At 32.2% G+C, this 27,092-nt stretch overlaps 2 protein-coding genes across 5 annotated transcripts; one reads left to right on the top strand and one right to left on the bottom strand.

Moving 5' to 3' along the window:
* Positions 1-3,368: 3,368 nt before the first annotated feature.
* Positions 3,369-14,651, bottom strand: LOC133188793 (intraflagellar transport protein 22 homolog). The gene is made up of 6 exons (XM_061324281.1): positions 14,565-14,651; positions 11,280-11,362; positions 7,395-7,472; positions 6,841-6,939; positions 6,642-6,742; positions 3,369-3,997 (listed from the first exon to the last, which is right to left on the bottom strand). Exons 1-6 carry the CDS (start codon positions 14,601-14,603, stop codon positions 3,843-3,845), a joined length of 555 nt encoding a protein of 184 aa, XP_061180265.1. The 5' UTR covers positions 14,604-14,651; the 3' UTR covers positions 3,369-3,842.
* A 265-nt stretch (positions 14,652-14,916) lies between these two features.
* On the top strand, positions 14,917-23,628 carry LOC133188792 (titin-like). Of its 4 annotated transcripts, XM_061324278.1 has the most exons (9): positions 14,917-15,014; positions 15,708-15,830; positions 15,940-16,092; positions 16,219-16,281; positions 20,922-20,987; positions 21,174-21,230; positions 21,358-21,429; positions 21,690-21,740; positions 22,421-23,628. In XM_061324278.1, the coding sequence occupies exons 2-9, from the start codon at positions 15,720-15,722 to the stop codon at positions 22,703-22,705; spliced, it is 858 nt and encodes a 285-aa protein (XP_061180262.1). In that variant the 5' UTR covers positions 14,917-15,014; positions 15,708-15,719; the 3' UTR covers positions 22,706-23,628. The 4 variants fall into 4 exon arrangements, with proteins under 4 accessions (XP_061180262.1, XP_061180263.1, XP_061180261.1 ...); XM_061324279.1 differs by lacking the exon at positions 21,690-21,740; XM_061324277.1 differs by lacking the exons at positions 20,922-20,987; positions 21,174-21,230; positions 21,358-21,429; positions 21,690-21,740 and adding an exon at positions 19,097-19,845 and having other exon boundaries at positions 22,421-22,576.
* Positions 23,629-27,092: the final 3,464 nt, after the last annotated feature.

The following is a 27,092-nucleotide window of genomic DNA, read 5'->3' as shown; positions in this document are numbered from 1 at the left end:
GTATCATTCAGTACAATTTTTGGTAAACTTTCCAATTTCTCGAAGAAAAATACAAATATAGCTTTCAATAAGCAGTGAGCAGTTGACAGTAAGCAGTTGGCTGTCGCATATGGAATTCCATACGTGGCCACTAAAAAAAAAAAAAAAAAATCGTGGTCACGAAATAAAATTAGTAGGAACGAAATGAAATGTGTGACAACGAAATATACTATCATTCCAATAACAGCGTGTCACTTTCTTTGATCGAGTGTGCTAAAGTTTTTTGATTAAAATACGCCAAGAACCCAAGATGCATCAACCTACAAAGTTTGATGATGCTAAGCCTCCTATATGAAATATTTAGATATAGCCATGAAATTCCAAAAGTAGGTCCCGTTACCTACTTTCTGCTTGACACACTCCGACTTGGACGACTCAAGATGCATCAACTGACAATTAAAATTTGATGATTCTAAACCAATTAGTATCTGAAATGTTTTAACATAGCCATAAATTTACAAAAATAGGTCACTCTAACCTACGTTTTGTTGATATACTCCAAGACCTTAGGATGCATCAGCTGACAAGGTTTGATGATCCTAGGCTTCACAGAGTCCAAATTATGCCTCTAAAACAATTTGAAATTGAATATTGCAAAATTCAAAAAGTAGATCACTGTGACCTACTTTTTAATAAATATGTTTCAAGGCCCCAAAATGCATCAACTTACAAGGTTCTTCTTTTTGGTTGACACACTTCAGGGCCCCAGGATGCATAAAATGTCAAGTTTTGATGATCATAGGCTTTCAAGTGTCCAAGATATGCATCAAAATCAAATTGAAAATGAATACCTGCAAAATTCAAAAAGTAGGTCATGGTGAGTCAACATGACATGAAGTCCTAAGATGCATCAACTGACAAGATTGGATGATCCTAGTCCTTATAATGGGCAAAATATCAAAGTTTTAACAAAACACAATTTTATGTCAACTTTGAAGTGACCATGCCCTTTGCTCCAGGGTGATATCTTGAACAATTTATAATCTACAACATATCCTCATCCTTATGCATAAGTTTGGTGATAATCTGCCCAGTGGTTCCTGAGAAGATATTTTAGCAAACACTACTTTTGCATTTCCCTGTTATCTTCCCCTTGTAATAAATGTCATATCCCTATTTTTATAGTATTTCTAAGTTGTTTTTTTTAATTTTACAGTTAAATAAGTACAAAGCAATAATCTATAGTTTGTGGCTATAAAATTACTAACAGCAATGTACACAGTTACAATCTAAAGCTAGTAACACTGTTCTCGGATCTTTAATAGAATTAACAACATTTAGTCACATTTTATGACTCTAAACCCCACTCTTGTGGTTATTAACTTTAAACCATGGCTTCAGATTTAAAAGTTGTTTGGAAGAATTTTGTGTGATTAAAAATAAAGTTTTTACAAATAATGATATTAAACCACAGGCACTTGTTTCATACTGAATGCTAGTTTACTATTATACAACAGTGGTAAACTATCATAATGCATGAAACAAGCACCAGTGTGTCTGAAACACCCATTATTTTACAACTCATTTTAACTTGCCAACTTAAGAATTCTCAATACACTGCACAATAAAGTTCTAATTCCATGGCATTTCTATGGAGTTAAGAGTGATCTGCTCTTTGATGTAAAATAATATTAATTGATATCTATACAGTTTTACTCCAGCATTCTTAAAATGTTATTAAGATAAATCAACTGAACATTTAATTTGCATGTATTTTTCCCATTTAAGAAAGCAACAGTGAATACTTTGTCTTTGATTTTTTTCTGGGTGTATACGGTTCGTACCCTTTCTTGAAAATGAAATTGTTAAACTCTGTTTACACCTATATATCATTTTTTTTAAATAAAAAAATCATAGGTAATCAGAGATTACAGAGCTCACCTTAACGAATGTTGTCTATAAGTAAAGCAAAGTCCCAAACTAATAATCTAGTAGTGTGCATCCCTAGATGTAACATTTAAGTAATTTTGGTTCGATTGGGCTTGCAGTTACTTGGGAATGGACTAACCTAAAAACTTTAAACTAGTCACTCATCCAGAAAATGTAAGTCATATCCAGCATCTGAAGCAAGTTTGAGAGTGTTCATCCCATGATGCATCATCCATGTAAGTTTGGTTCAGATAGCCCTTATAGTTTACTTTAACCTGGTCACTCATGTGGAAAATGTAGGTGAGGTACAGCATCCAAAGCAAGCCTGGTAGTGTGCATCTTTAGATGTATCATCCATGCAAATTTGGTCAACATAGGGCTTAAAGTTACTTGGAAATGAGACCTGCTCCAAAAACTTTAACCTGGTCACTCATCCAAAAGATGTAGGTCAGATCCAACAACCGAATTGTTCAGTAGTGTACATCCTTAGATGTATCATCAATGCAAGATTGGTCAACATAGGGCTTCTAGTTACTTGAAAATAGACCTGCTCCAAAAATTTTAATCTGGCCACACATCCAGTAAATGTAGTCAGATCCAGCATCCTAAGCAAATCCAGTAATGTGCAACTTTAGATATATCATCCATGCAAGTTTGGTCAACATAGGGCTAAGCCTTATGGTTACTTGGAAATGAGACCTGCTCCAAAAACTTTAACCTGGTCACTCATCCGAAAAATGTAGGTCAGATCCAGCATCCGAAGCAAGTCCAGTGGTGTGCATCTTTAGATGTATCATCCATGCAAGTTTAGTCAATATAGGGCTTATCGTTACTTGGAAATGAGACCTGCTCAAAAAACTTTAACCTGCTCCAAGAACTTTAAGCTGCTCCAAACACATAAACCTGGTCATTCTTCAGCTGAAGTTGCAGCATCTGAAACCTTGACTGGTACAAAGAAACATACTAGAAGCATCCTCTATGCATCTCTGATTAATATAGTGCATAGAAGTACTTGAAAAGAAATCTGCTCCAAAACTTTAACCTGGGACGCCGACGCTGAGGGTATTACATAAGCTCCCCCAACTTCTTAGCAGTGAGCTAAAAATGAGTGTATAGAGGGTTCCTTATTGAAATACTCAACTTCTTAGCTTAGCCCCATCATGGGGCCTGAACCATTTACATGTATGACATTTCCTATATGGTAGAAGACTCATTAATCATGCACAGTTGGTCTGCTTAGTGTACAGGAAAATTTTTTTTCAAGAATTTAATTCATTTTCTGTACACAGGTATTCCTAACTTAACCCACACTTGGAAGCACAGGATAAGTCTTGTATATGAGGCTTCACCACTTAATTATCATGTGCTCCCACATATGTTATCAGCTCATATGCACAAAAAATAGATTCCTTAAATATATACTGTATAAAGTGTCAATCTTATTTTTAAAAAGAAGCGAATGATCATGTGTATCATTTTTTTAATTTCCAGTAAAATAACACTTCCTTAATAATCTACTTTTGCATATCATGTCACCATTCTACCTACAAATGTACTTAAACATGGTAGTACAAAATTTGGTGAAAATGATCTTAATAAAGAAATACTGGTATGCATAATTCCACAGAAAATATGCCTTATACCCCAGATACAAGTAACATCTAATAATTCTTCATATTTTCCTTTCATAATTTATCCAGTGATATACATTTTTTTTTAAAATTGATGCAAATATATACCAGTAACAGTTTAATTATAAGTATATACAACCAGATTTAACACAGCTAGCCTTTCATAAAAAGGTGATCACAACAATTATCAGTAGTAAAACCTGAACTTTAATTATTTTTTTTTAATATTCTCTAAATTAAATAGTATGGACATGAACAGAAAATATCAATTGTCTAAAAGGTCTCTGTAATCTTCTCATGTTGTCATCGATTATTCATGATGCTCAATTCCTCCTGCTCCCGCTTGTCTGTCATGGCTGCCAGTAACTGAGTTAAATAGTTCATGAATTCATTTCTCAGTGTATCTCCATCATCGTCAATGTTTGTTTGTATCACATGAATCTTCTTAAATGTGTCAGCTACCATGAAAAATAGAGAGATTTTAGAAAACCCTATTCTTTCTTCAATGATGATACTAAGTCAGTATGCAAAATTGATAAAACTACACCTCAGTGTATGTTGATAAAAACTTTAAACTGTTTTTACTGGAAATAGTGTATACACAATAAATACTATCATTTCAAATTTTCTATTTTTTTCTGAATTCAAAGGTCAAGGTCAATGTGTTTCATCATTATCTCCAGGTGATATTACTTAAAATAAAATATAGGGGAAAGGCACATAGAGTAGTTTAGATTTAGACATTTAACTTCCCAACCCAACAATTAAAATAAAATTTATAATTTTATTTCCCTGAAAAAATTTAGCTTGTTGATTTAAGATAGGCTTTTTGCACATTTATTTGTGTAGATGTTGAGGCACATATTGTCCCCTACCCTGAAGCTAGGGACTTCGATTCTTCAAACATGAAACTCCTTTATAGGAGGAATTTTGGATATTGCATGAATTCAAAATTGCAGTAATTTTTCTTGAAAACAAATTTTAATTTCTTTTTTCTGTTTTGAGTCTCAGGTAAGACACCGTGTCTCTTCTGCTGTGCCTCAATCTTTGTACTTAAACTAAAATTAAAGCTGCACATTCATTCTTAACCGATTCAAGGCAAAATATTAATGTTAATATATAAGTCTGGAAAAAAGATTCAAGGCAAAATATTAATGTTAATATATAAGTCTGGAATCTGCCAATGAAATATCATTGATACATAAAATAATTCCAACAAGGGCATTTTATGTTCCCTTTGTAACAAACATTTTGGTGGGATTTGACTCTCCCTTATCAAAATGAAATCCATTTCATTACCATTTAAAAGACATTTCTTTTCTGACCATTTTAAAACCATTCGGGAGCCATTTTATATCATCAACAGTTTCAAGAATTCTCAACAGAAAGGATTATCATTTAAAAACCATTTTTCATTTTATTTCCATTCAAACCTCATTTAACATCCATTCAAAGTCCATTTTTGGGGCCTTATAACATGCAAATTAACCATTCCAAAACCATTTATGCAAATGAGAAGAAAAATGAAAAATAATGGTTTTTGTTTTAACCATTTAATATCCATTTTAAAAACATTTTTACAATAATTGAAAAATGAAAAAAGCTGGGTTCTCGATATCCACAGAATAAGCACTTTGAAAATCCATCTTCTTGGTAGTTACTAAGAGTCAGTCATGAAACAAAGGTCAAATGTTTTATTTTTTCACAAACTTTGTTTTGCATTCCTAGAAATTTTGATGGATTAATCTCCTAATTCGATTTGAATAATGGTAGTCTGCATCTTTGAGAATTCACAGTTTCAATGTTCATTTTGGTGTTCCATATGCATGCAAGCAGTACGTATTCTAAAATTAAAGAAAATGCACAATGAGAAAAGAACAGAAAACTGCTTTGTCACATTTTTTTCACTACTGCAGCTGATGATTACTCCTGTAGCATAAATCTAATAACTTTTACGAGGTCTGTATTCATGAACAATATAAGTATACATGTACAAGTACTGCCCTGCCTGTATATTCACTATTTCATCAGAAACAAATGATTTAATAGGTTGAACAGATTGCAGAAGAAATTTAACCATTTACCTGAGAAAAGTGAGCAAGAAAATAGTTAATAATTGAAGTTTATAAGAATTTACAATAGTGTCCCTCGATCAGTCTAAGTTTTAACTAGATTTGTTAATAAATTAATTATTGAATCAATATGATCAATGGACACTCCTAATGTACATGTTTTCTTTAGAAAAAGCATTTTTGTGTTGTTGACATTAATAAAAATATGTGAATATTTATACTTACTTCTCAAAAAGAATACCCTTTCAGTGATGGTGAATGTGTTGTTTTTCTTCTGCACCACTCCCCGAATATTAGAAACATTAAAACTGTCAGATAATCATCCTTCAAAAAGTTAGTAATCTTATAATTCTGCTTTGATCATCAATGTACAGTTTTTTCAGCATCAAAAATACTAAAAACCCCAATCTTCCTTGAAGAATAATTCAGCCATCTAAGCTCCATCACTACCAGCTAGGTCGAAGTGCTCTTGTCCAATGTTTAAAATAACTGAAAAAGGCGGTCACCACAGAGCTGGGGAGGAAATCTGATAGCCTCTGGCCCATTATACAAACTTGGCACCTGGCATCAATTAACAGTAGCTGCTGACAAATCTTAAAGTTAAGAATATGCCTAAAACTAACCATTTCTTCATTTTTCCATTTCTCAGAAAATAAATGGAAGAAAAATGGCAAGCTCAAGCAAGTTAGATCACCAAACTGGCATTTCTTTTCCATTTACTCAAGTAAATGGAGAAAAAATGGTGAAGGTTTACCATTTAAAAAGCATTTTCTAACAAAAATGGTTTTGAAATGGTTCTGAAAAAATGGTTTTGGAAAATTGAAAGATAGGGAAATGTAGAAAAAATGTTTTTAAAATGAAAAATGGCTAGAAAATGCTGAATGAATGGAGATAAAATGGAAAAATGCCATTTCTTTTTGCTATGGGCTGTCTTGACAGTTGAATGTTTGAAACTACAGCAATCCTGGATCGTTGCAACTACACAGATAAGCTGAACTAGAAATACCCCGGTAATGATGGCTATACTTACAAAGTACAGATCTCTCCCTTTCATTTGCCCCTGGTTTGTGATGTGCAAATATTATGCAGGCACTTTCTTTAATATTTTGGTTTTCAACAAAATAGTTATACCTGAAATTCAAAAATATTTTCATTCTCAATTGGCTTCTAATATTTGTCTTGCACAAATAGATCACATTTTGCAATTGGTATTTGGCTTGAAAATGTACCAGTTTTCTAAGTCTTTATCATGATTGGGCTGGTCAGGGTTATATACAAATATTACTCCATTGGTATCTTTGGCAATAGCTGACCAACAAGACTCAAATCTACATAAAAAGAAGATAATTTAACATATAATGTTAAAAATTTCATCCATAAAAATTTAAGATTCCAAACATAGATTTTCTTAAACAACAACACCAATAGATCCAAATGGAAAACAGTTAAAAGTACAGTAAAACTTATCTAATCTGGACACCACTTGTTCTGAAGAAATTGGCCGGATTTGACAACATTCCGGACTAGACAACATTCCGGATTAGACAACATTTTAAACAAATGAATTTACTGAAAAGGACTTAAAGTTTACGTCGTATTGGGCAAGATTCTGGATTATACAACATCCAGATTAGACAAGTTTCACTGTATTAATATAAATTATTTTAAAGTAGAAATTTGTAAAATATAAATCATTTGTTATTTATTACTGAAATATGGATATCTCTAGACAATTTTATTTAATTTTGACCTTTAAGTAAGATGATCTGTTTTCCTCACTTACTTTGGGTCCCCACTCACATCCCACATTTCCACATCCACTCCTTGTCTGCTGTTGGTCTGTGATTCAAATTCAAGAATTCTACAATGTATAATTATTATTCTAGTATCATATGCTTCTAAAGCCTTCTATCAGTATGTAAAGGTGTAACTTTTTTTTTCAAATTTTCATAAATTATAGACAAAAGCTTTAAGCCAATATTAATGCAGGAAGTGTATACATGTACAGCCAAACCTTGTTATCTCAAACTCCATGGGACCGAGAAAAAAATTTGAGATACCTTAGTATTCAAGATATGAATGGTTAAATACTTAATGAATAAGTGGTTGGGACTTCCAATTCACTTTGACATATCCATGGTATTCGAGATACCAGTGTTGAAGACACCAAAGTTCAACTTATTTTGCAGAGAATGTGTCAAAGTTAAGGTGATGACACTCTATGAGTAATCAGTCAGCTAGCAATTGATTATTTCTTTGATCAACAAAAACAACTACATTAATTTAATAAAGGTATTTCATCATAACATGTAAACTTTGTTGGTGAATCCACATACCAGTCACTAAAATTCATAAAACCTTAACTTTTAAATTGTACTAATATCACTGAATAATTATTATACTTCTAGTAAACAACTAATTCAGGGAGTTCATGTCCCCAACTTATGAATTTGTGATCTTGAATTTTATCTTTTGACTTCAAAATCAATTGGAGTCTTTCTTAAGTAAGATAGAGTCATCACCTCAGTTTCATTGCAAAAGGTCAAAGGGAACTAAAGTTATCATCTAGAAACCAATTATGCAATATGGATTTCCTTGGCATTTCACATTTTGACCTCAAAATCAATAGGGGTCTTCATTAAAGCTTCAGTAAAGAGATATCATCCTGAAACTGAAGCGTTTTTAGATGAACAGAATGAAGGATTGATAAGTGCATGGACAAATGGACCCAATTAAAATCCCCACTTTAAGGAAAAACTGGTGGCATTTAAAAAAACAAAGGTAATCAGAGATAACAGAGCTCACCTCAATGAATGTTGTCTTTAAATCTAGGAGTGTGCATCCCTAGATGCAACATTTATGCAATTTTGGTCTGATAGGGCTTGCAGTTACTTGGGAATAGACTTATCTGAAAACTTAAAACTAGTCACTCATCCAGAAAATGTAAGTCAAATCCAGCATCTGAAGCAAGTTTGAGATTGTTCATCCCTTGATGCATCATCCATGCAAGTTTGGTTCAGATAGGCCTTATAGTTACTTGGAAATGAGATCTGCTCCAAAAACTTTAACCTGGTCACTCATCAAAAAAATTTAGGTCAGATCCAGCATCCAAAGCAAGTCCAGCAGTGTGCATCCTTAGATGTATTATCCATGCAAGTTTGGTCAATATAGGGTTTATAGATACTTGGAAATGACATCTGCTCCAAAAACTTTAACCTGGTTACTCATCCGGAAAATATAGGTCAGATTCAGCATCCGAAGCAAGTCCAGTAGTGTGCATCCTTAGATGTATCATCCATGCAAGCTTGGTCAATATAGGGCTTATAGTTACTTGGAAATGAGATTTGCTCCAAAAACCTTAACCTGGTCACTCATCCGGAAAATATAGATCAAATCCAGCATCCGAAGCAAGTCCAGTAGTGTGCATCCTTAGATGTACCATCCATGCAAGTTTGGTCAATATAGGAAATCTTATTACTGTAGATGGTCCATGCAGTTTTAATCAATTCATTTACGTATTTGGATTTGTGCTATTTTTTTTTACTTTTAACAAACATTTGAATGACTCCATGTCAAAATAGTAAAGCTCAAAACTGGACGCTGAGACATCGGACATTCTGGTCCGGTGCAAAAAATGATGCATCGGACCAGAGGCACTGCACAGCAGTCAGGTCCGACAGTCCGATGTCTTTCGCATAGACTGATGTATCAAAATCAACATTAGTACCATTTAATGTTCTTATTACAAATTTTGTTAAATGTTTAATTGTTGTTATAAATTAACTGATTATTGATATAATATCCTTCCCAATTCAAAATACATGTAGTTTTTTTTTAAAACAAAAAAATTTTGATAGGTCATAATAATATTAACATTTAGGTTTGTTCCAACAGGATCAAATATTTTAAATGAAAGAAAAAGTGAGCAAGCTCACATACCCCACGCTTCCCCAAAACTCGACAATGCAACACGTAATGAATGGCACAGTGCATTTTAAATACACAGTATAATTCAAAAAAGGGGCATTACTTGCAAAAAATCATCACATCAAAACTTCTTGCATATAAGGACATTCAAATCTTTGTATGTTACAAATTTAACTGGGCTGAAGTTTCTAGATAAATAATGGAATCAAAATTTCTTGGTAATATACAAATCTATACATTATTCTGAAATACCTACAAAGTTTCAGGAAATTCAGTGCCGGAATTATGCTGACAAACTGTTATTTAAATTCCTCAGTGATTTCGATTTGTTAATGAGTGTAAGTCCATGTCCAACACATGACAGTTTACACATTTAAATAATTGATGGAAACAAAATTATGATGTAGTCATATGAATCTGTTTATATACTGTACTTATGAAATTATTTAAGGCAAAGCACACCAATTTGAAGGGGGGGGGGGGGGGGGGGAGAGAGAACTATCGAAGATGGTGTGTGTGTGAGTGTGTGTTTGTGTTAAACCATTAATATTTTGATCTCAAAATCAATAGGGGTCTTTTAAGGTCATAAAATATTTCACATAGAATTTCATTATAAAAAGCTGATTCCAGTGGAGTTTCTTATTACCTAGCTGGAAAGTTTCTTCAATAAAAGGCAAAACTCTTAAGGCAAAAATAATGGAATCGGAATTTCCTGGTAATATGCACATCTACACACTGTGTACTAAATATCTGCAAAGTTTGACCAAATTCTGTGCAGTGGTTTAAGAGGAGTTGCGCTGACAAACTGTTCATCTCTATATTCAAGATATGGCCAAAAATCTAAGTTGAAAAGTGCTGAAATTCCCAGAAAAATAATGGAATCGGAATTTCCTGGTAATACGCACATCTACACATTGTGTCCTAAATATCTGCAAAGTTTGACCAAATTCTGTGCACCGGTTTAAGAGGAGTTGCGCTGACAAACTGTTCATCTCTATATTCAAGATATGGCCAAAAATCTAAGTTGAAAAGTGCTGAAATTCCCAGAAAAATAATGGAATCGGAATTTCCTGGTAATACGCACATCTACACATTGTGTCCTAAATATCTGCAAAGTTTGACCAAATTCTGTGCACCGGTTTAAGAGGAGTTGTGCTGACAAACTGTTCATCTTTATATTGAAGATATGGCCAAAAATCTAAGTTGAAAAGTGCCGAAATTCCAAGAAAATATAAAGGAATCGGAATTTCCTGGTAATATGCACATCTATACATTGTGTGCTAAATATCTGCAAAGTCTGACCAAATTCTGTACATTGGTTTATGAGGAGTTGCGCTGACAAACTGTTCATCTCCATATTCAAGATATGGCCAAAAATCTAAGTTGAAAAGTGCCGAAATTCCGAGAAAAAATAAATGAATCGGAATTTCCTGGTAATATGCACATCTACACCTTGTGTCCTAAATATCTGCAAAGTTTGACGAAATTCTGTGCAGCGGTTTATGAGGAGTTGCGCTGACAAAAAAACAGGACTGACGGACTGACTGACTGACACACTGACTGACTGACTGACGGACGGGTCAAAAACATTATACCTCACGCAACTTGTTGCGTGGGGTATAAAAATATCATATATTAAAGATGTAGAATGGAAGAAGAAGAAAAATGTACACACTTAAAAGTCTTTGAAAGCTTCATACTCCACTGGTAATAAAGATAATGTTAATGAGTTTTAATTTACCTTACTCCTTGTGTAGGATGGTACTCCCCACTGCTTCCTTCTGTAGCATCTGCTAGGAAATTGGACAATGCAGTCTTTCCTGCCTACAAAATATATGTCAAAAAATTGTTTTAATGCGTTTGTATCTATTACATGAAGCAGAAACTGTCAAAGGTATATGCCTACTAAGGCAATAATTTTTTTATTAGATGTGTGTTGATTGTTGACAGAGATGTGCATTGACCATGTTGAGTCTTGATAGAAATGTGTGATGACTTAAAATTTTAATTTTGATCGGGATGTATGTTGATACACTAACTGCCATACCCTGAGTCTCATTCCACACAAATATTTAAGGAATAAAATTTAATATCTATCCAAGATATACAATATAATCTGGGTTTACAAACCACTTCGCTGTTTATAAAAATGTGTAAACTGTTCCAACCCAGGTTATACCATATAACTTAGGTAGCAATTAAATTCATTCCTTATAATTTATTTTTCTATCATTAAGTGTAGGAAAAAAAGACAATTTCACCTCAAATTTGACATTAAATTGTACAAAATTTAAATGTAACGTCAAGTGGATTGATATATTTTTGATGCAAGTTATTGTGACATAGGCAACCCAGGTTATGCAGTATAAACTAATTTTTCAGCCAATCAAAAAGTGTGTTACAACCAGAATTAAATTATTACCAGATAAAAAAAGAGGAGTAAATGGTACATGGTTGAAAGCTATGACCAATATTTTGCCCTGACTACCTCATTCCTTTATATTAATAAGTAGAAACGGTGATTGGAGTCTGGCTAAATGAATTGAATTGGTTGTAACTGGTACGTTGCATGAATTGTAGTCATAATATACACATGACTGTACTGTGATCAGGTCCGGCACAATCTCTTGATTAAGCTGTATAGCTTGAAATAGCTATATAGCTTTATTAAGCTATTCAAAATAGCTTGATAAAGCTATTTATATGCAGGTTTTTGCAAAAATGTTATTTGTACAAAATAGACAAAAAGTCGCAAGTATTTGACTATTCATATATGTAATATGGGTTATCAAATCAACAACCCAAATCAAAGATAGTTCTAACATTGCAGCATTTGAATACTTTTAAGGATATCCGATCCTCAGCCAGGAAGGATAACTCTTAAATTTATCATTTCATTTAAAAAGTCTCAAAATGAAGCTTGAAATTGAGACCTTTTCATGCAACAATTTTCATTTTATGCATCTTAATATGATTCAAGGTTCTTTGAAGTCATAAACGGTCTTGTAAAAAGTTTACATTTGAACCCCATAAAAGAGAAAAATTTTTAGAGAAATTGAATTTCCTTTAGTCTAGCATTAGATACCACTGCTTACTAGCATGATATGAAATAAGATGTGATATGTGATGTCTAGCAATGATAGCACAAGCTTTTTTACACTATGTATTATATGACAATTGAAGTAAAAAGAACTAAAATACTGTACAAGCATAAAAAAGATGCAATTTTTTTCAAATGCCTGGATACCTATATTTTTCTATCCTAAATTATATTTGTTGATCAATTTTCAATTAGAAAATGCATAGCTGGTGTTTTTATTCGCATTTCCTCAAAAAATACTTGAGATTTGATAATTAAAATTTCCCTATATAAAATGATTAACTATAATGATGAACTTTGAAGAAATTCCATGGGTAAATTCATGTTACTATGTGAAATCAGAGACATTTTTGTGCACATTTTCAATTACTTAAAAGCTGATTTTCAGAACCTGAGGATCAGACTACCTTAAGCAAAAGATGAATTCCCATTGTTCGGGTAACTGTACACTACCTTGTGTGTGTTGAGGCATGGATAAGTATGACTGCTTCTCATATTGTACTGAATTATTACCAGTCAATTATCTTGTTGACCATAATTGGCCTCCTTTATAATTTCATTGAAGAAGTAACTGTATCAATTGCTTTATATAGCCCCAAAACTTTCAGAACTTTGAGTACAAAGTCTCTTAAGGAGACGCAATTTGATGAGTGGTTTTTACATGCATTATTTTCATAAGAGTTCAAGGTTGAATATCATCACTGCACCAAGGTGCGACTTTTTGTGCATACTTGGAAAATAACACATTTGAGAAAACAGTGTGATAAAATAGCTAAATCAAGCTATTCTGAATAGCTTAATAAAGCTATATAGCTAAATCAAGCTATATAGCTTAATCAAGAGATTGTGCTGGACCTGGTGTAGCTGCAATAATGTAGCCCTCTCCGATTTTTTTTAATCTGATATTTTCTGGAGAGGGCTACAATTCCACTGCATCTCCGTAATGGTGCAAATATATTTTTTAGATACGGGCGACTGCAGGCAAAATAAATTGTTTTTGCATTCAACTTACTTCCAATAAGACGGAATTTTTATTCACTATCAACATCATAGCCCTTTATGAGCGAAAACCAAGTAAAATAAATCTGCGTGTTTACCAGTCATTCTCTTCAGCAGCCATGACAGTTCTCGCGTGATGTACAGAGACTTGCGCTTGAATTTTAGAATCACTTGATAAAGTAAATGTCGGTGTTGATAAATGTTTGTGTGGTATGATATCACTAAACATCGATAAATAAAAGCATTCCATGTGATTTTTTTTCATAAACAGTGATATTTATGCTTAAAATAAGGGAAATCCTAAACGATCCGCTCCCCTAGATCACAATTTCTCGTTGGATGTCCCAAAATAAAATCGATCAAGGTCAGTAAACATGGCGGATAAATTCAAGTTGTGATGTTGACATACACGAAAAATAACCGATATACGGCTTGTTCTGTATATTTTTGGATCAATTCATGTCTTGCATAACTACATTTTATGAGTTCAGGTAAGATGTGTTAATAAAATACCCACTTACTGATAATTTGAGCCGAAATCTGTGCGGTAGTGAATCACTCCCGCACTTGCACCATTACGGAGATCCTAAGGAGTTGTAGCCCTCTCCCAAAAAAAAAAAAAAAAAAAAAAAAATCGGGAGAGGGCTACATTATTGCAGCTAGACCTGGTGATGTACATGATTTCAGCAATCTTTGTATAATTATACATGTCATATCACATTGTATATGTATATAAAATATCATAAAATGTTTCTTGTAAATTCTGACTCTAATTACAACTTAATTGTTGTTAAGTGTTATGTTTCATATATAGTACAAAAATATCTAGATCTATTAAGAGTAAAAAAAAAAAATCTTGCCAGTCATGTTGATAAAAGAAAAAATAGAGCGATGTAATTTTTCTTTGATATGGCTATACATAATTACCATACAAGGTCCTACAACGAGAATTTTCACTTTAAACATGTTGATCTCACTCCTGAGGATGAAGGAATGCTAAGGAAGCTTTAACAGCGCCGTCTAGTGATCATCTGTGTTACACAAAAGCTTGAAATTCCAATTAAAATGCGAAATTTAGAAAAATTAAGTGATCGAAATAATTCACAAGTCTAAATAATGAGATATTTATTTTATCACACATGAACTACCTAGTGCGACTTTACTCATTGTTGTAATTTTGAACATGTCATGATTAAAACGCTACCTTAACTTGGATTTTGCATTTACGACATCAACAATCCAAATGTTGGTAGTGTTGATATCACGTGATTGGAGTGTACAGGATCTGTCTTGCTGTCGTTTGACATTTTTTGATGATTGTTGGCGAGAACTGTCATGATTTCAGAAATTTTATAGCGCATCATGCTATATGAGAATGTAATTATTATTTTCACTCAATTCAATGGAGTTATATATATTGGTCATTCATATGATGGCATTTAGCAGTGCAGAAAAGTACATGGAGATACCATTAGAGCTATAATATACGACATACTAATGTTGTATGTAAATCTCTAATACCAGACATGAATTAAAAAGTTTCATTTTGTCATACTTGCTCTTTGCTTGCACTTAAAACTTATTCGAAAGAAAGAAAGTCTCCTCAATGACGTTTTATGTGTTGATACATGCAATATGTGATGATATTATTCCCGCTTTATTTTTTGTATGCTTGTTTTAACAGGGACCTATATACTATAGTATATAGGTCCCTAGTTTTGAGCTTCCGTGATTTTGGGTAATTTTCCTGTGTGTAGTCTAGATAGGCAATCTTTAGGTATAAAAAGGTTGTTACTATAAACTTATTTGTTTGAGCTTATGCACCATTGTACTAAAATTAGACATAATAAAGCTTTTCTTTCATTGAATACAATCAGGTTTTGTCTGTTTTTGAAAGACAAAGCATTACACCAGCTAGCTCTATAGCTATGTTTTGCTATTCCTCAATTATTTAAGACAGTATGCATTGCTATAACCTCACCTTTTTACTCATTTAGCATTAAAAAGAGCTACTGTTGTTGTATCTATCATATTGACAGTATTATTTCACTTTCATTCATATATTTATAGGTAGTCTAAAGTATGGGCAACTCCTCCTCTTCTGAGCTGCCATTGGCAGGAGTTATCTGCCTTGCAGTTTTTGGGTACACAGCCTTAATCTTTATCATTGTGTTCATCCGATACATGTGTGTGGTGAGTATTAAATTTGATAAGTGGAAGAACAATGATTGCTTATTTTCTCACAGAAGTAATAATACTGACATGGCAATGTTTTTTTTTAATTATTATTATTCATTTAAAGAGACAAGGAAAGTGCCAAGATGTGGAGTGTGGAATGTGTGGAAAAGAGGGCGCCCCGCAGTGTTCTGATTGTTGTATCAGCTGTTCGGAGTCGTGTGGATGTAGTGCTCCTTCTGTGAATAGCTGTCTTAATAATTGTTGTCCAAATAAAAAGGTAAGCGAATGCAATTGGAGAGTAATTTTTAAGAGAAATAGTTTACTGCTTTAACATGACAATTTAAATTATTCAATACATTTTCGTGTTGTATGAGATTACTTGAATCCTTTTTTTTTCCCAAAGCTTACTTGCCTGGATATTTTGCTCTGTCAGTGCTGTTTAGGAGAAAATAATTGCTTTACAAATGTAAGTATCAAGTAAATATTTTGACTGTAAATACATGAGCAATGATAAATGATGATTCTAATTATTATAATTTTAACGAACAAGAGAGTGTAGTTATATACTTTGCATGAGAGTTTGAAGAGATAAGAAAATGGAATAAAGGGGTTCATATTGTATGCTAAAAAAAAATTACATATCAAGATGCATGCTGATGAATTCTGAACTTATTAAAAAAGTAAAACTAACCAATTCATTGCAGTGAGCTCAGTTATTAGGTTTAAGCATGTTTAGGATATACTTAGCTGAACTTTTGAAAATGATGCACATGCAGTCTTAAGATATTTGTTGTTTTTATGCAAACTGGTTGTCTGTTGCTCATTTGTGGGGAAAAAAAACTCAACAAAAATGAAACAATTTGTTTTTTGCTGTACCAGTGGTGCAATCAGTGTGGTACCCTCCAATCACAAAACAATCCAACGTGACCTTTGACCTCCTAGTTGTTTATGTGTAAAAGTAAGTATGATGTGTAGAACTAACCTTTCACTTGTATCTGCTTTTATGATTTTTTTTTCACTCCTACTCACCTAAACACTTGATATGTATCCTCTAAACTAGTCAACTTCTTCACATAACTTGTTTAAAGGGTCAGTAATTAAAATAAAAGTCCAGGAATCTGAATTTTTTAAAATATTTTTCCATGCAAAATTTATAACATATGAAAATTCATTCATAATCATGTAAACATACAAGTTGGTATATCTTTAAAATGACAAAATAATTTTCATTCTTAGCAAAGTTGTCATTTTCTTTTATAAGGATGAGAGCTTAAAAAAGAGAAGACATAAAATGGGGGGCAAGATATTTGCAGAACAAACCTTAAATTTAATTTTATATATCTAATATCTTGGGGAAAATGTAAGGGTTAAAAGCAAAAAATGAAGTGGAATGGGAATTATTTTCTTTCCATATTCAGTTTGATGTAAAAACATGAAAAGAGGATAAATCAACCAAATATAACTCTATGCTGTACTTTCTTGCCAAATTATGCACTATATAATGTCTTTTAGCTCACTTTGCTAGATTAGACAAGTAGCTGCATGAATGTTGTAATCATAATTATTTGTTGTGGAGATACTAATCTTATTTTAATAGCATGGCTAGCTAGGTCCCAAGAAGGTTAATGATAAAAAAAATAGCAAAACTCTGTACCAGTCAAAATGATATCTACATGTACATAGTTACATTCCTTTTCATTTCTCTGTTTTTGTCCCCCTGCTTTCATGAAAACAAAGGGACATTAAATCTCAATCAACTGACAGTCCCTTGGTTATAACTTTTGAATGAGAAAAGGTAGGGTATTCATATTTCACATGTATATAAGTTGTGACAAGACCTTTCCCAAAATATACTATGATTTTTGACCCTTGACCGTAAAGTTTGACCAACTATTCAGAAATTTTAACATTATTTTAAAATTGGTCATAACTTTTAAACAAGAAGAGATAGAGCTTTCGTATTTCACATGTACATTAACTGTGACAAAACTTTTCAAAATATACTACAGTTTTTGACCCATGACGTTGACCTTCAAATTTGACGTAATTTTTAAAAATTTCAATGTTGATTATAACTTTTGAATGAGAGAAGATAGGGTTTTCATATTAGACATGTACGTTACTTGTGGCAAGACGTTTCTGAACCTGCTACCATTTATGACCCCATGACCTTGAAAGCTTGACCTACTTTTTAAATAATTTAACATTGGTAATAACTTTTGAATAAGAGAAGATAGGGCTTTCATATTTGACATGTGCATAATCTGTGACAAGACGTTTTTGCACATGGTATGATTTTTTACCCCATGACCTTGAAGTTTACCTAATTTTCAAAAAAAAAATTAACATTGGTGATAACTTTGGAATGAGAGAGGATTATCTTTTATGTTTGACATGTGCATTACCTGTTTCAATACCTTTCTGAATTTACTCTGGTTTTTGACCTCCTGACTGTATCCATAAAGTTAAACCTAAAGTCTTTTTCAAAAAAAATTTACATAACTTTTGAATGAGAGAAGACCGGGCTTTCATATTTTACATGTACATTATCTATGACAACACCTTTCAGAAAGAGATATCAATTTTCACTTCATGACCTTGACCTAGAAGTTTGAATTATAAAAAAAATTTAACTTTGGCCATGACTTTTGCCCCAAAAGAGACAGGGCTTTCATATTTTTTCCACATGTGCATTACTTAATTGTGACAAGAGCTTTTGAATTATATTATGATAATTGACCTCATGACTTTTAAGTTTGATGCAGTTTTGAGAAGCTTTAATCTTTGCCATAACTTTTATTAAATACAAAATTATATCTATTTTGTGTGGTGAACAGACAAACAAGATAATTACAATATGCCATTCGGCATTGATAATTGTATCCCAACAGATAAGATATTAAAAGCGGGGATCACAATTCTTTAAATTTGCTTGATGTTTTTTTAAAAAAAAAAAACAAAGTCTGTTAAATATTTATCAGATGTCTTAAAAAATCAAAAAGAATACTCTTAACAGTAGAACTGCTGTAGATCTTTCCATGCAATATATTGTTTCTGTAAATGAGTGTGACAAAGACATACAAAAATGTTTATCACTGTTAATTTTCAGATACACATTAATAAAATATAACAGATGAATGATATTCAGTTCCAGAGAATTTTGCAGCAGACTATGGTATTAAACCATGTATTATCCAATAGTGAACTTTCAGAAGTGCAGTTAGAAATTAGGAAATACCCTAGGTCTACATGTAATACCTATCCACTGTAATTTTTTCCAGAGTTCCATAGGTTCATGCAATTCATGCCACTGTGATTTCTCCTGTCCACAGTGTGAGGCTGTCAGCTGTTGTTGTATTGAAATAAAGATACGTCAACCAAGTATGGGTTCCTTTACCCAACAGCTTACCCCCAAACCACTACCTAATACTCCTCAGCTTAATACCCACAGAAATGCATCACTTACCCCAGCCCCCAGTGTAGGTCAAGAAAAACTTTTTATTCCATCTTCATCTCATGTTGTGAGAACTCAGGTGCAGGTTAACAGGGCATTTGAGGATTCTTTCATGGAATGTGGAGGGAGTTTACAGAGTCAGGGGATTGAGAATTCTGAATCAAAGCAATTGCAAAATAAGAGAGAAAAAATCAGGGTTTCACTGGAACCAAAAGATTTAGAAAGTGGAGAAAAGTTCAGTAATGTTGAGGTAAAAGGGAGAAAAATCAACCAGAAAAAGCCCCTTACTGTAACAGATGACAAAACACAGCATCTTGAAGAAAAATCAGAAAAAGAAACCAGACCTAAGAAGAAACCAAGAAAGAAAAAAATAAACCAAATTAATGAGTCAACGAAAATGCCAAGGAAGCTTGTATTGGGAGAAAACCCTAGACCTGGTGTTCAGTTACCACCAAATCAGTCATCTTCTGTTGAATCAAGCACCATTCAACCCAATCAAAAAACTCCAAAGAAGGTGACTCAGAGAAACAAACCAATCAAATCCAGTGATACAGAAAAACTGAAACCAAATATTGGGTAAATGCAATCTTATTCTGGTTTGGACTTTGCATGAGGAATGTCCATGTATCCTGCATGAATATGTCAGGTACATATATAGATCTGTCTTCATAGCAACAAATGTTTGATAATTTCTTACCTAGTGTGTTATTTTATTCCATTAATCTTGGGTACCTTGTAAGCATTGAGAGGGATTAAAAATACTTTCCTCCCTTTTCCTTAGAACATTTCAAGCAATGTGCATGCATTCTTTGCTCTTACATGTAGCTATGGGAGAAAGTTTTCATCAAAATTTGTATTCACTATTCCTTTTCCTTGAGAAGCATGGTTGTGGGAATTTGCAATGCTGCATGATTAAGTCTTAGTTTTCATACTTTCTTTTCTCCTGGCCACCTGTCCACTGAGTTATACTTTATAGGAAAAATGTGGGCATTCAGCATGACTTTGAAGTGTTGTCTCCTGAACTGTTTGGATCTAGTTTAACTTTAGAAAATTAGATTCAATTTATGATTGATACCAAGGACTTTTACTCAATCCATGGCTCAATATACATGTACAAATAAGGTTCCTTCTTGTACTGGACAGTGCGTACATGTATTATCATATATCTAGCTGTTGATTCTTCTGTATGAATATATAGAGTGGTGGTTTTTCAATAATGTGTGGGAGAGTTCTTTGTCTACTACTTTTAAATTCTTTGTGAAAAGTCAGCCATCCAATTGTCATGGTAATTTTAGCAATTGTTTCCTGTATTTTATTTTGAAGAAGACAAGAACTATTTGTTTTTCTCAGCTATTTCTGTTGGGATTAAAGAAGGTTGTTGAGCAGTGAATAAGCATTTCTCTCATCTCACTGTGGAAATCAAACTTTCATCACATATTTGATAGAGTGTTGGGAGAAACCTGCTCATAGCCAATACTGTTAGAAAGCACAATCATTAAGTTATGCTTTTCAAAAGATTAGAAGATCGACATTTGAGATATTTGACAAAGATGTATCTTATATACTTTATCTCCCATGTTTTGAGATTAAGATTTTTTTTTAAATTTCAAATTAAGTTTACAGCTTATATATTCTCCTCATCCTTTTGGTAGCTGTACTATTGCAAGTTTTGTGAGATTCGGTGTGGATCAGAGGACGGTGTGTACTCCTGTCGTGAGGTACAAAAGATATTACAATGTAACGTATTACAAAATCTGGGTCAGTCTTAATTTACCAAATCTGATTTCCTCAGATAAAATATGCTTAAAGTCAAATCTAAGTATTTAAATATTTTATGAACTAAAAGTTCCCATTATAAATGTTTGAAATTAAAGTAGAATTTAAAATTGTATTTCCTCATACAGAGAGTTTTGGGCTTTTTCAATTCTGAGGACTTTCTTATGAACTTTTCCTGCTATGAGGTATGTTAAAATGATAAAGTAATGAAATTGTCCTATATAATTGATTTTGTAAAACAAAAAAGAAGAAAATTTACCTGCCAAATGAAAGCACAGATTTTAAAGAAATTTTAAAGCAAATTATTTGTAGGACTACATTCATGGTGACGGCTGTTGCCATTACAGTTGTAAGAAATTTTGGGAAACTCTATGTGACAGAAAGGTATGTTGCAGCATAAATTGCTCTCCTTCTTTTCATGATTGTTGAATACAAGTCTTCAATGAAGAACAAATCTTAATTCAATATGAAGTTCCATTCCATCATTGCTACATTGTTTCATATGTGTTGTTGAGCATCTGCAAAATATCTCCCATTCTTTTACTAGAGCAATTTGTTGTCACTTTGCCGGAAAAATGTAATTTTTGATTGGCTATCTCTAGCAGTACTGTTCTCTGACTCCATAGTCTATTTGTGTATTACAGGCTTGTCCAAAATTGTGCAGCTGTGTTGACTTTTTGCGAGCACTTTGTAGAGTATGTCAAAAATTATCTGAATGATCATAACTTCTCAGATTTTTTGTTTTCTGAATAAATATTAATGAGATTTGCTTCCTTTTTGTAAAACTTGCTTGATTTATTTTTCTGTATTCTTGCATGTATTTCATTTTATGGAACTAAGGTAGTAATGGCAATTTTATGCGTTCCCTCAAATACCGGTAAAATTCTTGATGTGAGTAGAAAAATGAGAGATCTTGAAATTTTAGATCTACAAGACATCAAAATACAAATTTTTACTGGTGTGAAATATTGCCTTTGAGTGTCAGAGATTATAATAAGAATTTTTTACCAACTACCGCTATCCTAGGGATTGTTTGATTTAGGGATAGGCTGCCATTGTTATTTATAGTTCATAAACTGTGTGACAAAAATTAGTGTGCATACAATATATTATTTTTCAGGTTAATTATTTCACTTATTTGATTATGCAGCCTTACTTTATAAATTAAACATGATATTTTAGAGAAAACATTAGAAATAAAGTTGAATGTAAACTGTAAAGTAACTTGTGTTTCCATTTTATCAATAATTACTGGTTTGAAAATTCTTTCAAAGGCATTTTATTTTTAACAAAGAAAATCTATTAGAAACATGTTATCAATTTATGTCTATGGACAAGAAGAAATCATTAAATAAATTGTATTTTGAATTTTCAGAGAGCAAGGAAACATAAAGTAGAAAGTGTTGATGAAGGTATTGAGGTATCTTTGGAAAGCTTAGAATCTTATACCAAGGGTCACAGAGGTCATCGTCATGGAGATAAGCATCGGCGTATTACTAGTGACTCAGATACTGAGATAAGTAGTCATAAGATTCACCGTAAAATACAGAATCAAAGAAATGTTAAAGTATCTCATAAAAATGCTGATGAAAGCAACGATGATGGCAATGAAGGCGATGACGAGGATAACGAAAGTGATAGTTTTAGCAGCTTTAGATAGATTTTAGATTTTAAAGTCATTGGTAAAATTTGATATTAGGATTGAAAGCATTTATTTAGCATTATGAGACTTCATGTATAATGCTCATGTATATGTGCCAATAAGACTTTTTTCTCTTTTTTGACGTATGTTTTAATAAAGCAAGAGACTGTTCCATGCAGATTCATTCAGTATATCCAAAATCAGATTATGATGCAAAATATAATTCCAAGGAGATTTATTTTCTGACCAAGAGATTAATGAGACTTTCACATTTCACAGAGGGACACAAACAAATGGGTGTCATTTTTAGGTTCTTTCTGCAGATTTTATCCATTCTATGAAATTCTCTACGCACTGATAAAATTGTTTTTAAAAAAATGTATGAGCTAAATACAATGTAGCTGTTATAATCTGATTCATCAGGTTTACTTTATTGTTTTAATATGGTTAGTTTTTGTGATATTTTGATTTGGGTTTAAAGTGCTGTAGCCAGAATATCAGATTTTATACATTATACTATGAGGTTACAATTTGTAATGTGTAAGAAGGTATTTTTTTTCCTTGTTGTGAAATTTTTTGTTTAGTATTGTAAGTTTCAATATTTTTGTATAGTTTTTCTTTGTTAAATATTCACTAAATCCGTCCATTTGGGAGTAAATTTGCTAAATATAGCTTCATCTGATACAACTTTATTGTAACTTTTATCATGAGAATGTAAATTTAAACTTCATAGCAAAAAGCACTCCTAAGTGTTTCCATACATGTGTATATCAATGCCTCCATTTTTCATTTTGACTCAGATGTTTGGGTAATTTTGTATTTTCCTGTCATTCAGTACAAAGGAAAAATATTTAATTTATATATTTTTGCCATAGATCTGAAATGATTGAAAAATGTATATTTATGGAATTTTTTTTTTTCAAAATCTCTATTAAAATATTGGATCCACAATGAAAATGAAATTAAAAAAAAAATCTATTTGTTATTTTTTTGATTAGAAAAAAACGTGAGGTTGCGACGGGAGCAGTCTCCCACTTAAAAATCAAATTCTATACCCTGATTGACTACCATATCACTTAGTAGTCATTCAGTGCCTTGGTGTCCTTACCAAATCCACCCAACTTCCAGTTGCCAAAAATTTGTGGAACAATCTTAAAGTTATTGTGTGGTGCTTACTTAATGCCGTTGGTATCGGTTGTAAACATTTTTATGATTGTTAATTAATTTTCAACAATTTTTCATCAGAGAAATGCATAATCTTTTAATTGTTTTAATTTTTCACAAATTTCTCCAAAGGAACCCTCTGCAGACACCATACTGACTGAATTAGCACGCTCTTCTAGAGTGAAACGCCACATAGGGTGTAACTTTTTTCTGAGTTATTAATTAGTACAAACATCAAGAACACAACCAAAAAGAAAAAAGTAGAAATTTATTCCACCAAAAAAGTATGGACATGATTTTAATTTTTTCTATGAAATGGTTACGCTTCAGTAAACATTGTTGCTATTGATCAGTTAAGACATTTGAATGCCTCTGGGTTTTTTTTTTTTTTTATTAAAGTAACATAATTGTTTATCAAAAACATCATAAACAAGTTTTGAAAAGAAAATTTTTTTTTTTGGTGGTGCGTTAGCAATTTTGTCTAGTGTATAGAATACAAACCTGTTACTCGTTAGCATTGCTTAAAGATTTACATAATATAAAGCAGAAATCAATGATCGTTTTGTCTACGTTGTTCAAAGGGACATGATTTGAGTTATCGAACTTTGAAACAAAACTTACATTATGCAAATTTCCAAATAAACATTCAATCACAAGGACAAATTGTATATAAAAGCTGTCTTTGGAGGGTGGATGGTGGGGAATATTTCTAATACATTGACAAGTAAAATAATTGTGCTTGTTTAAATACAAGTAGAATTGCACCACACTGAACTCTGCTGCAATACAATGCGATACATTGTGATGCCTGCCAAATTGTCCAATCAAAATTAACCTGGTCAATTTTTTTTTTCTTAATTGAATTAAAAAACTGATTGAATACACACACTTTTCTTTAATTTATATTTTATGCTTTGAAAAAGGGTTTCAAAAACAGACTAGAGAGCATTTCTTTTATTGGTTTGGTTGGTTTGAACATATTTTATTGTAATTAATAAATACAATGGGATTGGGCACAAGTTCTGAAAACTTATTACGCCCTCTCCCTACATGTAAATTACACATTTAAATCGTCACAGTTAAACATGAAGTTTTAAAGTATACAATATTTGCAAAAGTTTACAAAACGATGCATTTTGCTGATATATAGATACACTTAATTTTGTACCAATGCATATACTGATACATTAATTAATGCTAACAAGGAAATCTACCAGAATGTTTGATAAATGTTTGAACAAAAGAAAAGAGACGTACATTTTCTGCAGCATTCAATGAATCTACCCCCCATAATAAGACATGAGTATCTAGAATGTGGATCTTGTCAAATTGTAAAAATTTATTTAAAAATTCTTTTCTGGCTTTCTCATACTTTGGACATACAAAAAAAATAATGATATGTATCCTCAACTTTACCACAGGAGCATAAAGGACTTGATATTAAATTGCATCTATAAAGGTCGCTATTCAATACGCAATTATGCCGTAGTCTGGTTTGCAGAACATTTAGTCGTCTGTTACCGTAATCAAAGTATAATGGTGGAGCAGATTTTTTAGTACTAATTTTAGATTTGAATTTTGACATTGACTGTAAATTTCGAATTTCGAGTGGAATTGAGTTCCATTCATTAACTACTGTCGGAATAAATGTAGACTTATAAGTTTGTAATCGACATTTTGGAATATCATAATTTTGAGAATTTCTTGTAGAGTATATATATGTGTTACAGCGCATATCTGGAAGTATGTCCATTAAGTATTCAGGCACTAAATTATTATGAAGCTTGAACATAGTTTTTATTCTAGCTTCTTGTCTTCTACAACTAAGAGGTTCCCATCCCGTTTCAAAGTATAGTGAATCTTTAGAAGCTATAGTTGTTAACCCTGTTACAATTCTAGCAGCATAAAGTTGCAGTTTTTCTAACTTATCGTTATCACTATATTGACAGCATCCCCATACCACTGAAGCGTATTCAAGTTGCGGTCTTATAAATGACGTATACATGAGTGAGAGAGTTTTTCGATTTACTTTAAATTTTAATATTTTCAAAAGAGATAATTTTTTGTAGGCATTAGACAGTAGATTTTCAATATGCAGTGACTAGCGTCGTGTGAAAAAAATACTCCGAGGTGTTTGTGTTCAGAGATGAAGTCCAATTGACATTGTTGAAAAAGAAGCTTAGGATATTCTATGTTTTTCTTTGTACTAAACATTATTGCTTTAGTTTTAGAGGGATTAAATTTCAATAACCATTTTTTAGACCAAAGTTCCAGAGCATTTAGATCTTTGTTTAAGTCTCTTTCAATAATTTTCATATTATGAGAAGAATGCTGCAAAGAATTGTCATCAGCAAATAATCTACAAAAAGTAACCATATTATCAGCAACATCATTCACATAAATTAAAAACAAAAGTGGTCCTAAAACGGAGCCCTGAGGAACACCAGCAAATAAGGGTTTGGGTGTTGATAACAAGTTACGATACATCACCCGTTGATATCTACATTCAAGATAATTCTCAAGCCATTTGTACAAACTACCAGAAATTCCATATGTTTTAAGTTTAAATAAAATACCTTTATGCCAAACACGATCAAACGCTTTTGAAAGATCACAAAATACCATACAACAAAATTTTCCATCATCAATAGCTTTTACAATATTGTCATATGTTTCTATTAACTGGTATACTGTTGAGTGACCAGGTAAAAAACCAGCCTGATATTTATAAAAAAGATTATTGTCATGAAAATAATTATAAATATATTTAAACACAACTCTTTCCATGATTTTTCCAACACAGCTCAACAATGAAACTGGTCTATAGTTAGACATTACAGAAGGATCTTCATTTGAATAAGCAATATTTGTACAACCAGTATCTGTTATATATTGTAATGGTGGAATATCAGAGGTAACTTTAGTTTTAAAAACATCCTTCAATAATTTCCAGTATAGTTTCGAGTTGTTTTTGCTAGCGTCAGTAAGATGTAATTCTAGATTATTCTTGTAATTTTCAATTGCATGTTTTTTTCATATTATTAAACTTATTTCTCACTTGTTTAAAATTTGTCCAATCAGAGTCTTTTTTGCTTTTTTGGGCTTTTCGTTTAAGTCTATTTTTTATACGAAGAGTTTTGCGCAATGCGGAATCAAACCATGGTTTATCTTTCGGCCGTATAATAACAGATCTTTCAGGTATACATTGTCTAACTATATTCATGAATGCCAAAGAAAAGTT

This window comes from Saccostrea echinata, unplaced genomic scaffold, assembly GCF_033153115.1.
Source record: "Saccostrea echinata isolate AGI-Se365-2 ecotype Australia unplaced genomic scaffold, CSIRO_AGI_Sech_v1 ptg000016l, whole genome shotgun sequence".
NCBI classification, from domain to species: Eukaryota; Metazoa; Mollusca; class Bivalvia; order Ostreida; family Ostreidae; genus Saccostrea; species Saccostrea echinata.
This window is presented reverse-complemented; position numbering and strand designations above follow the sequence as displayed.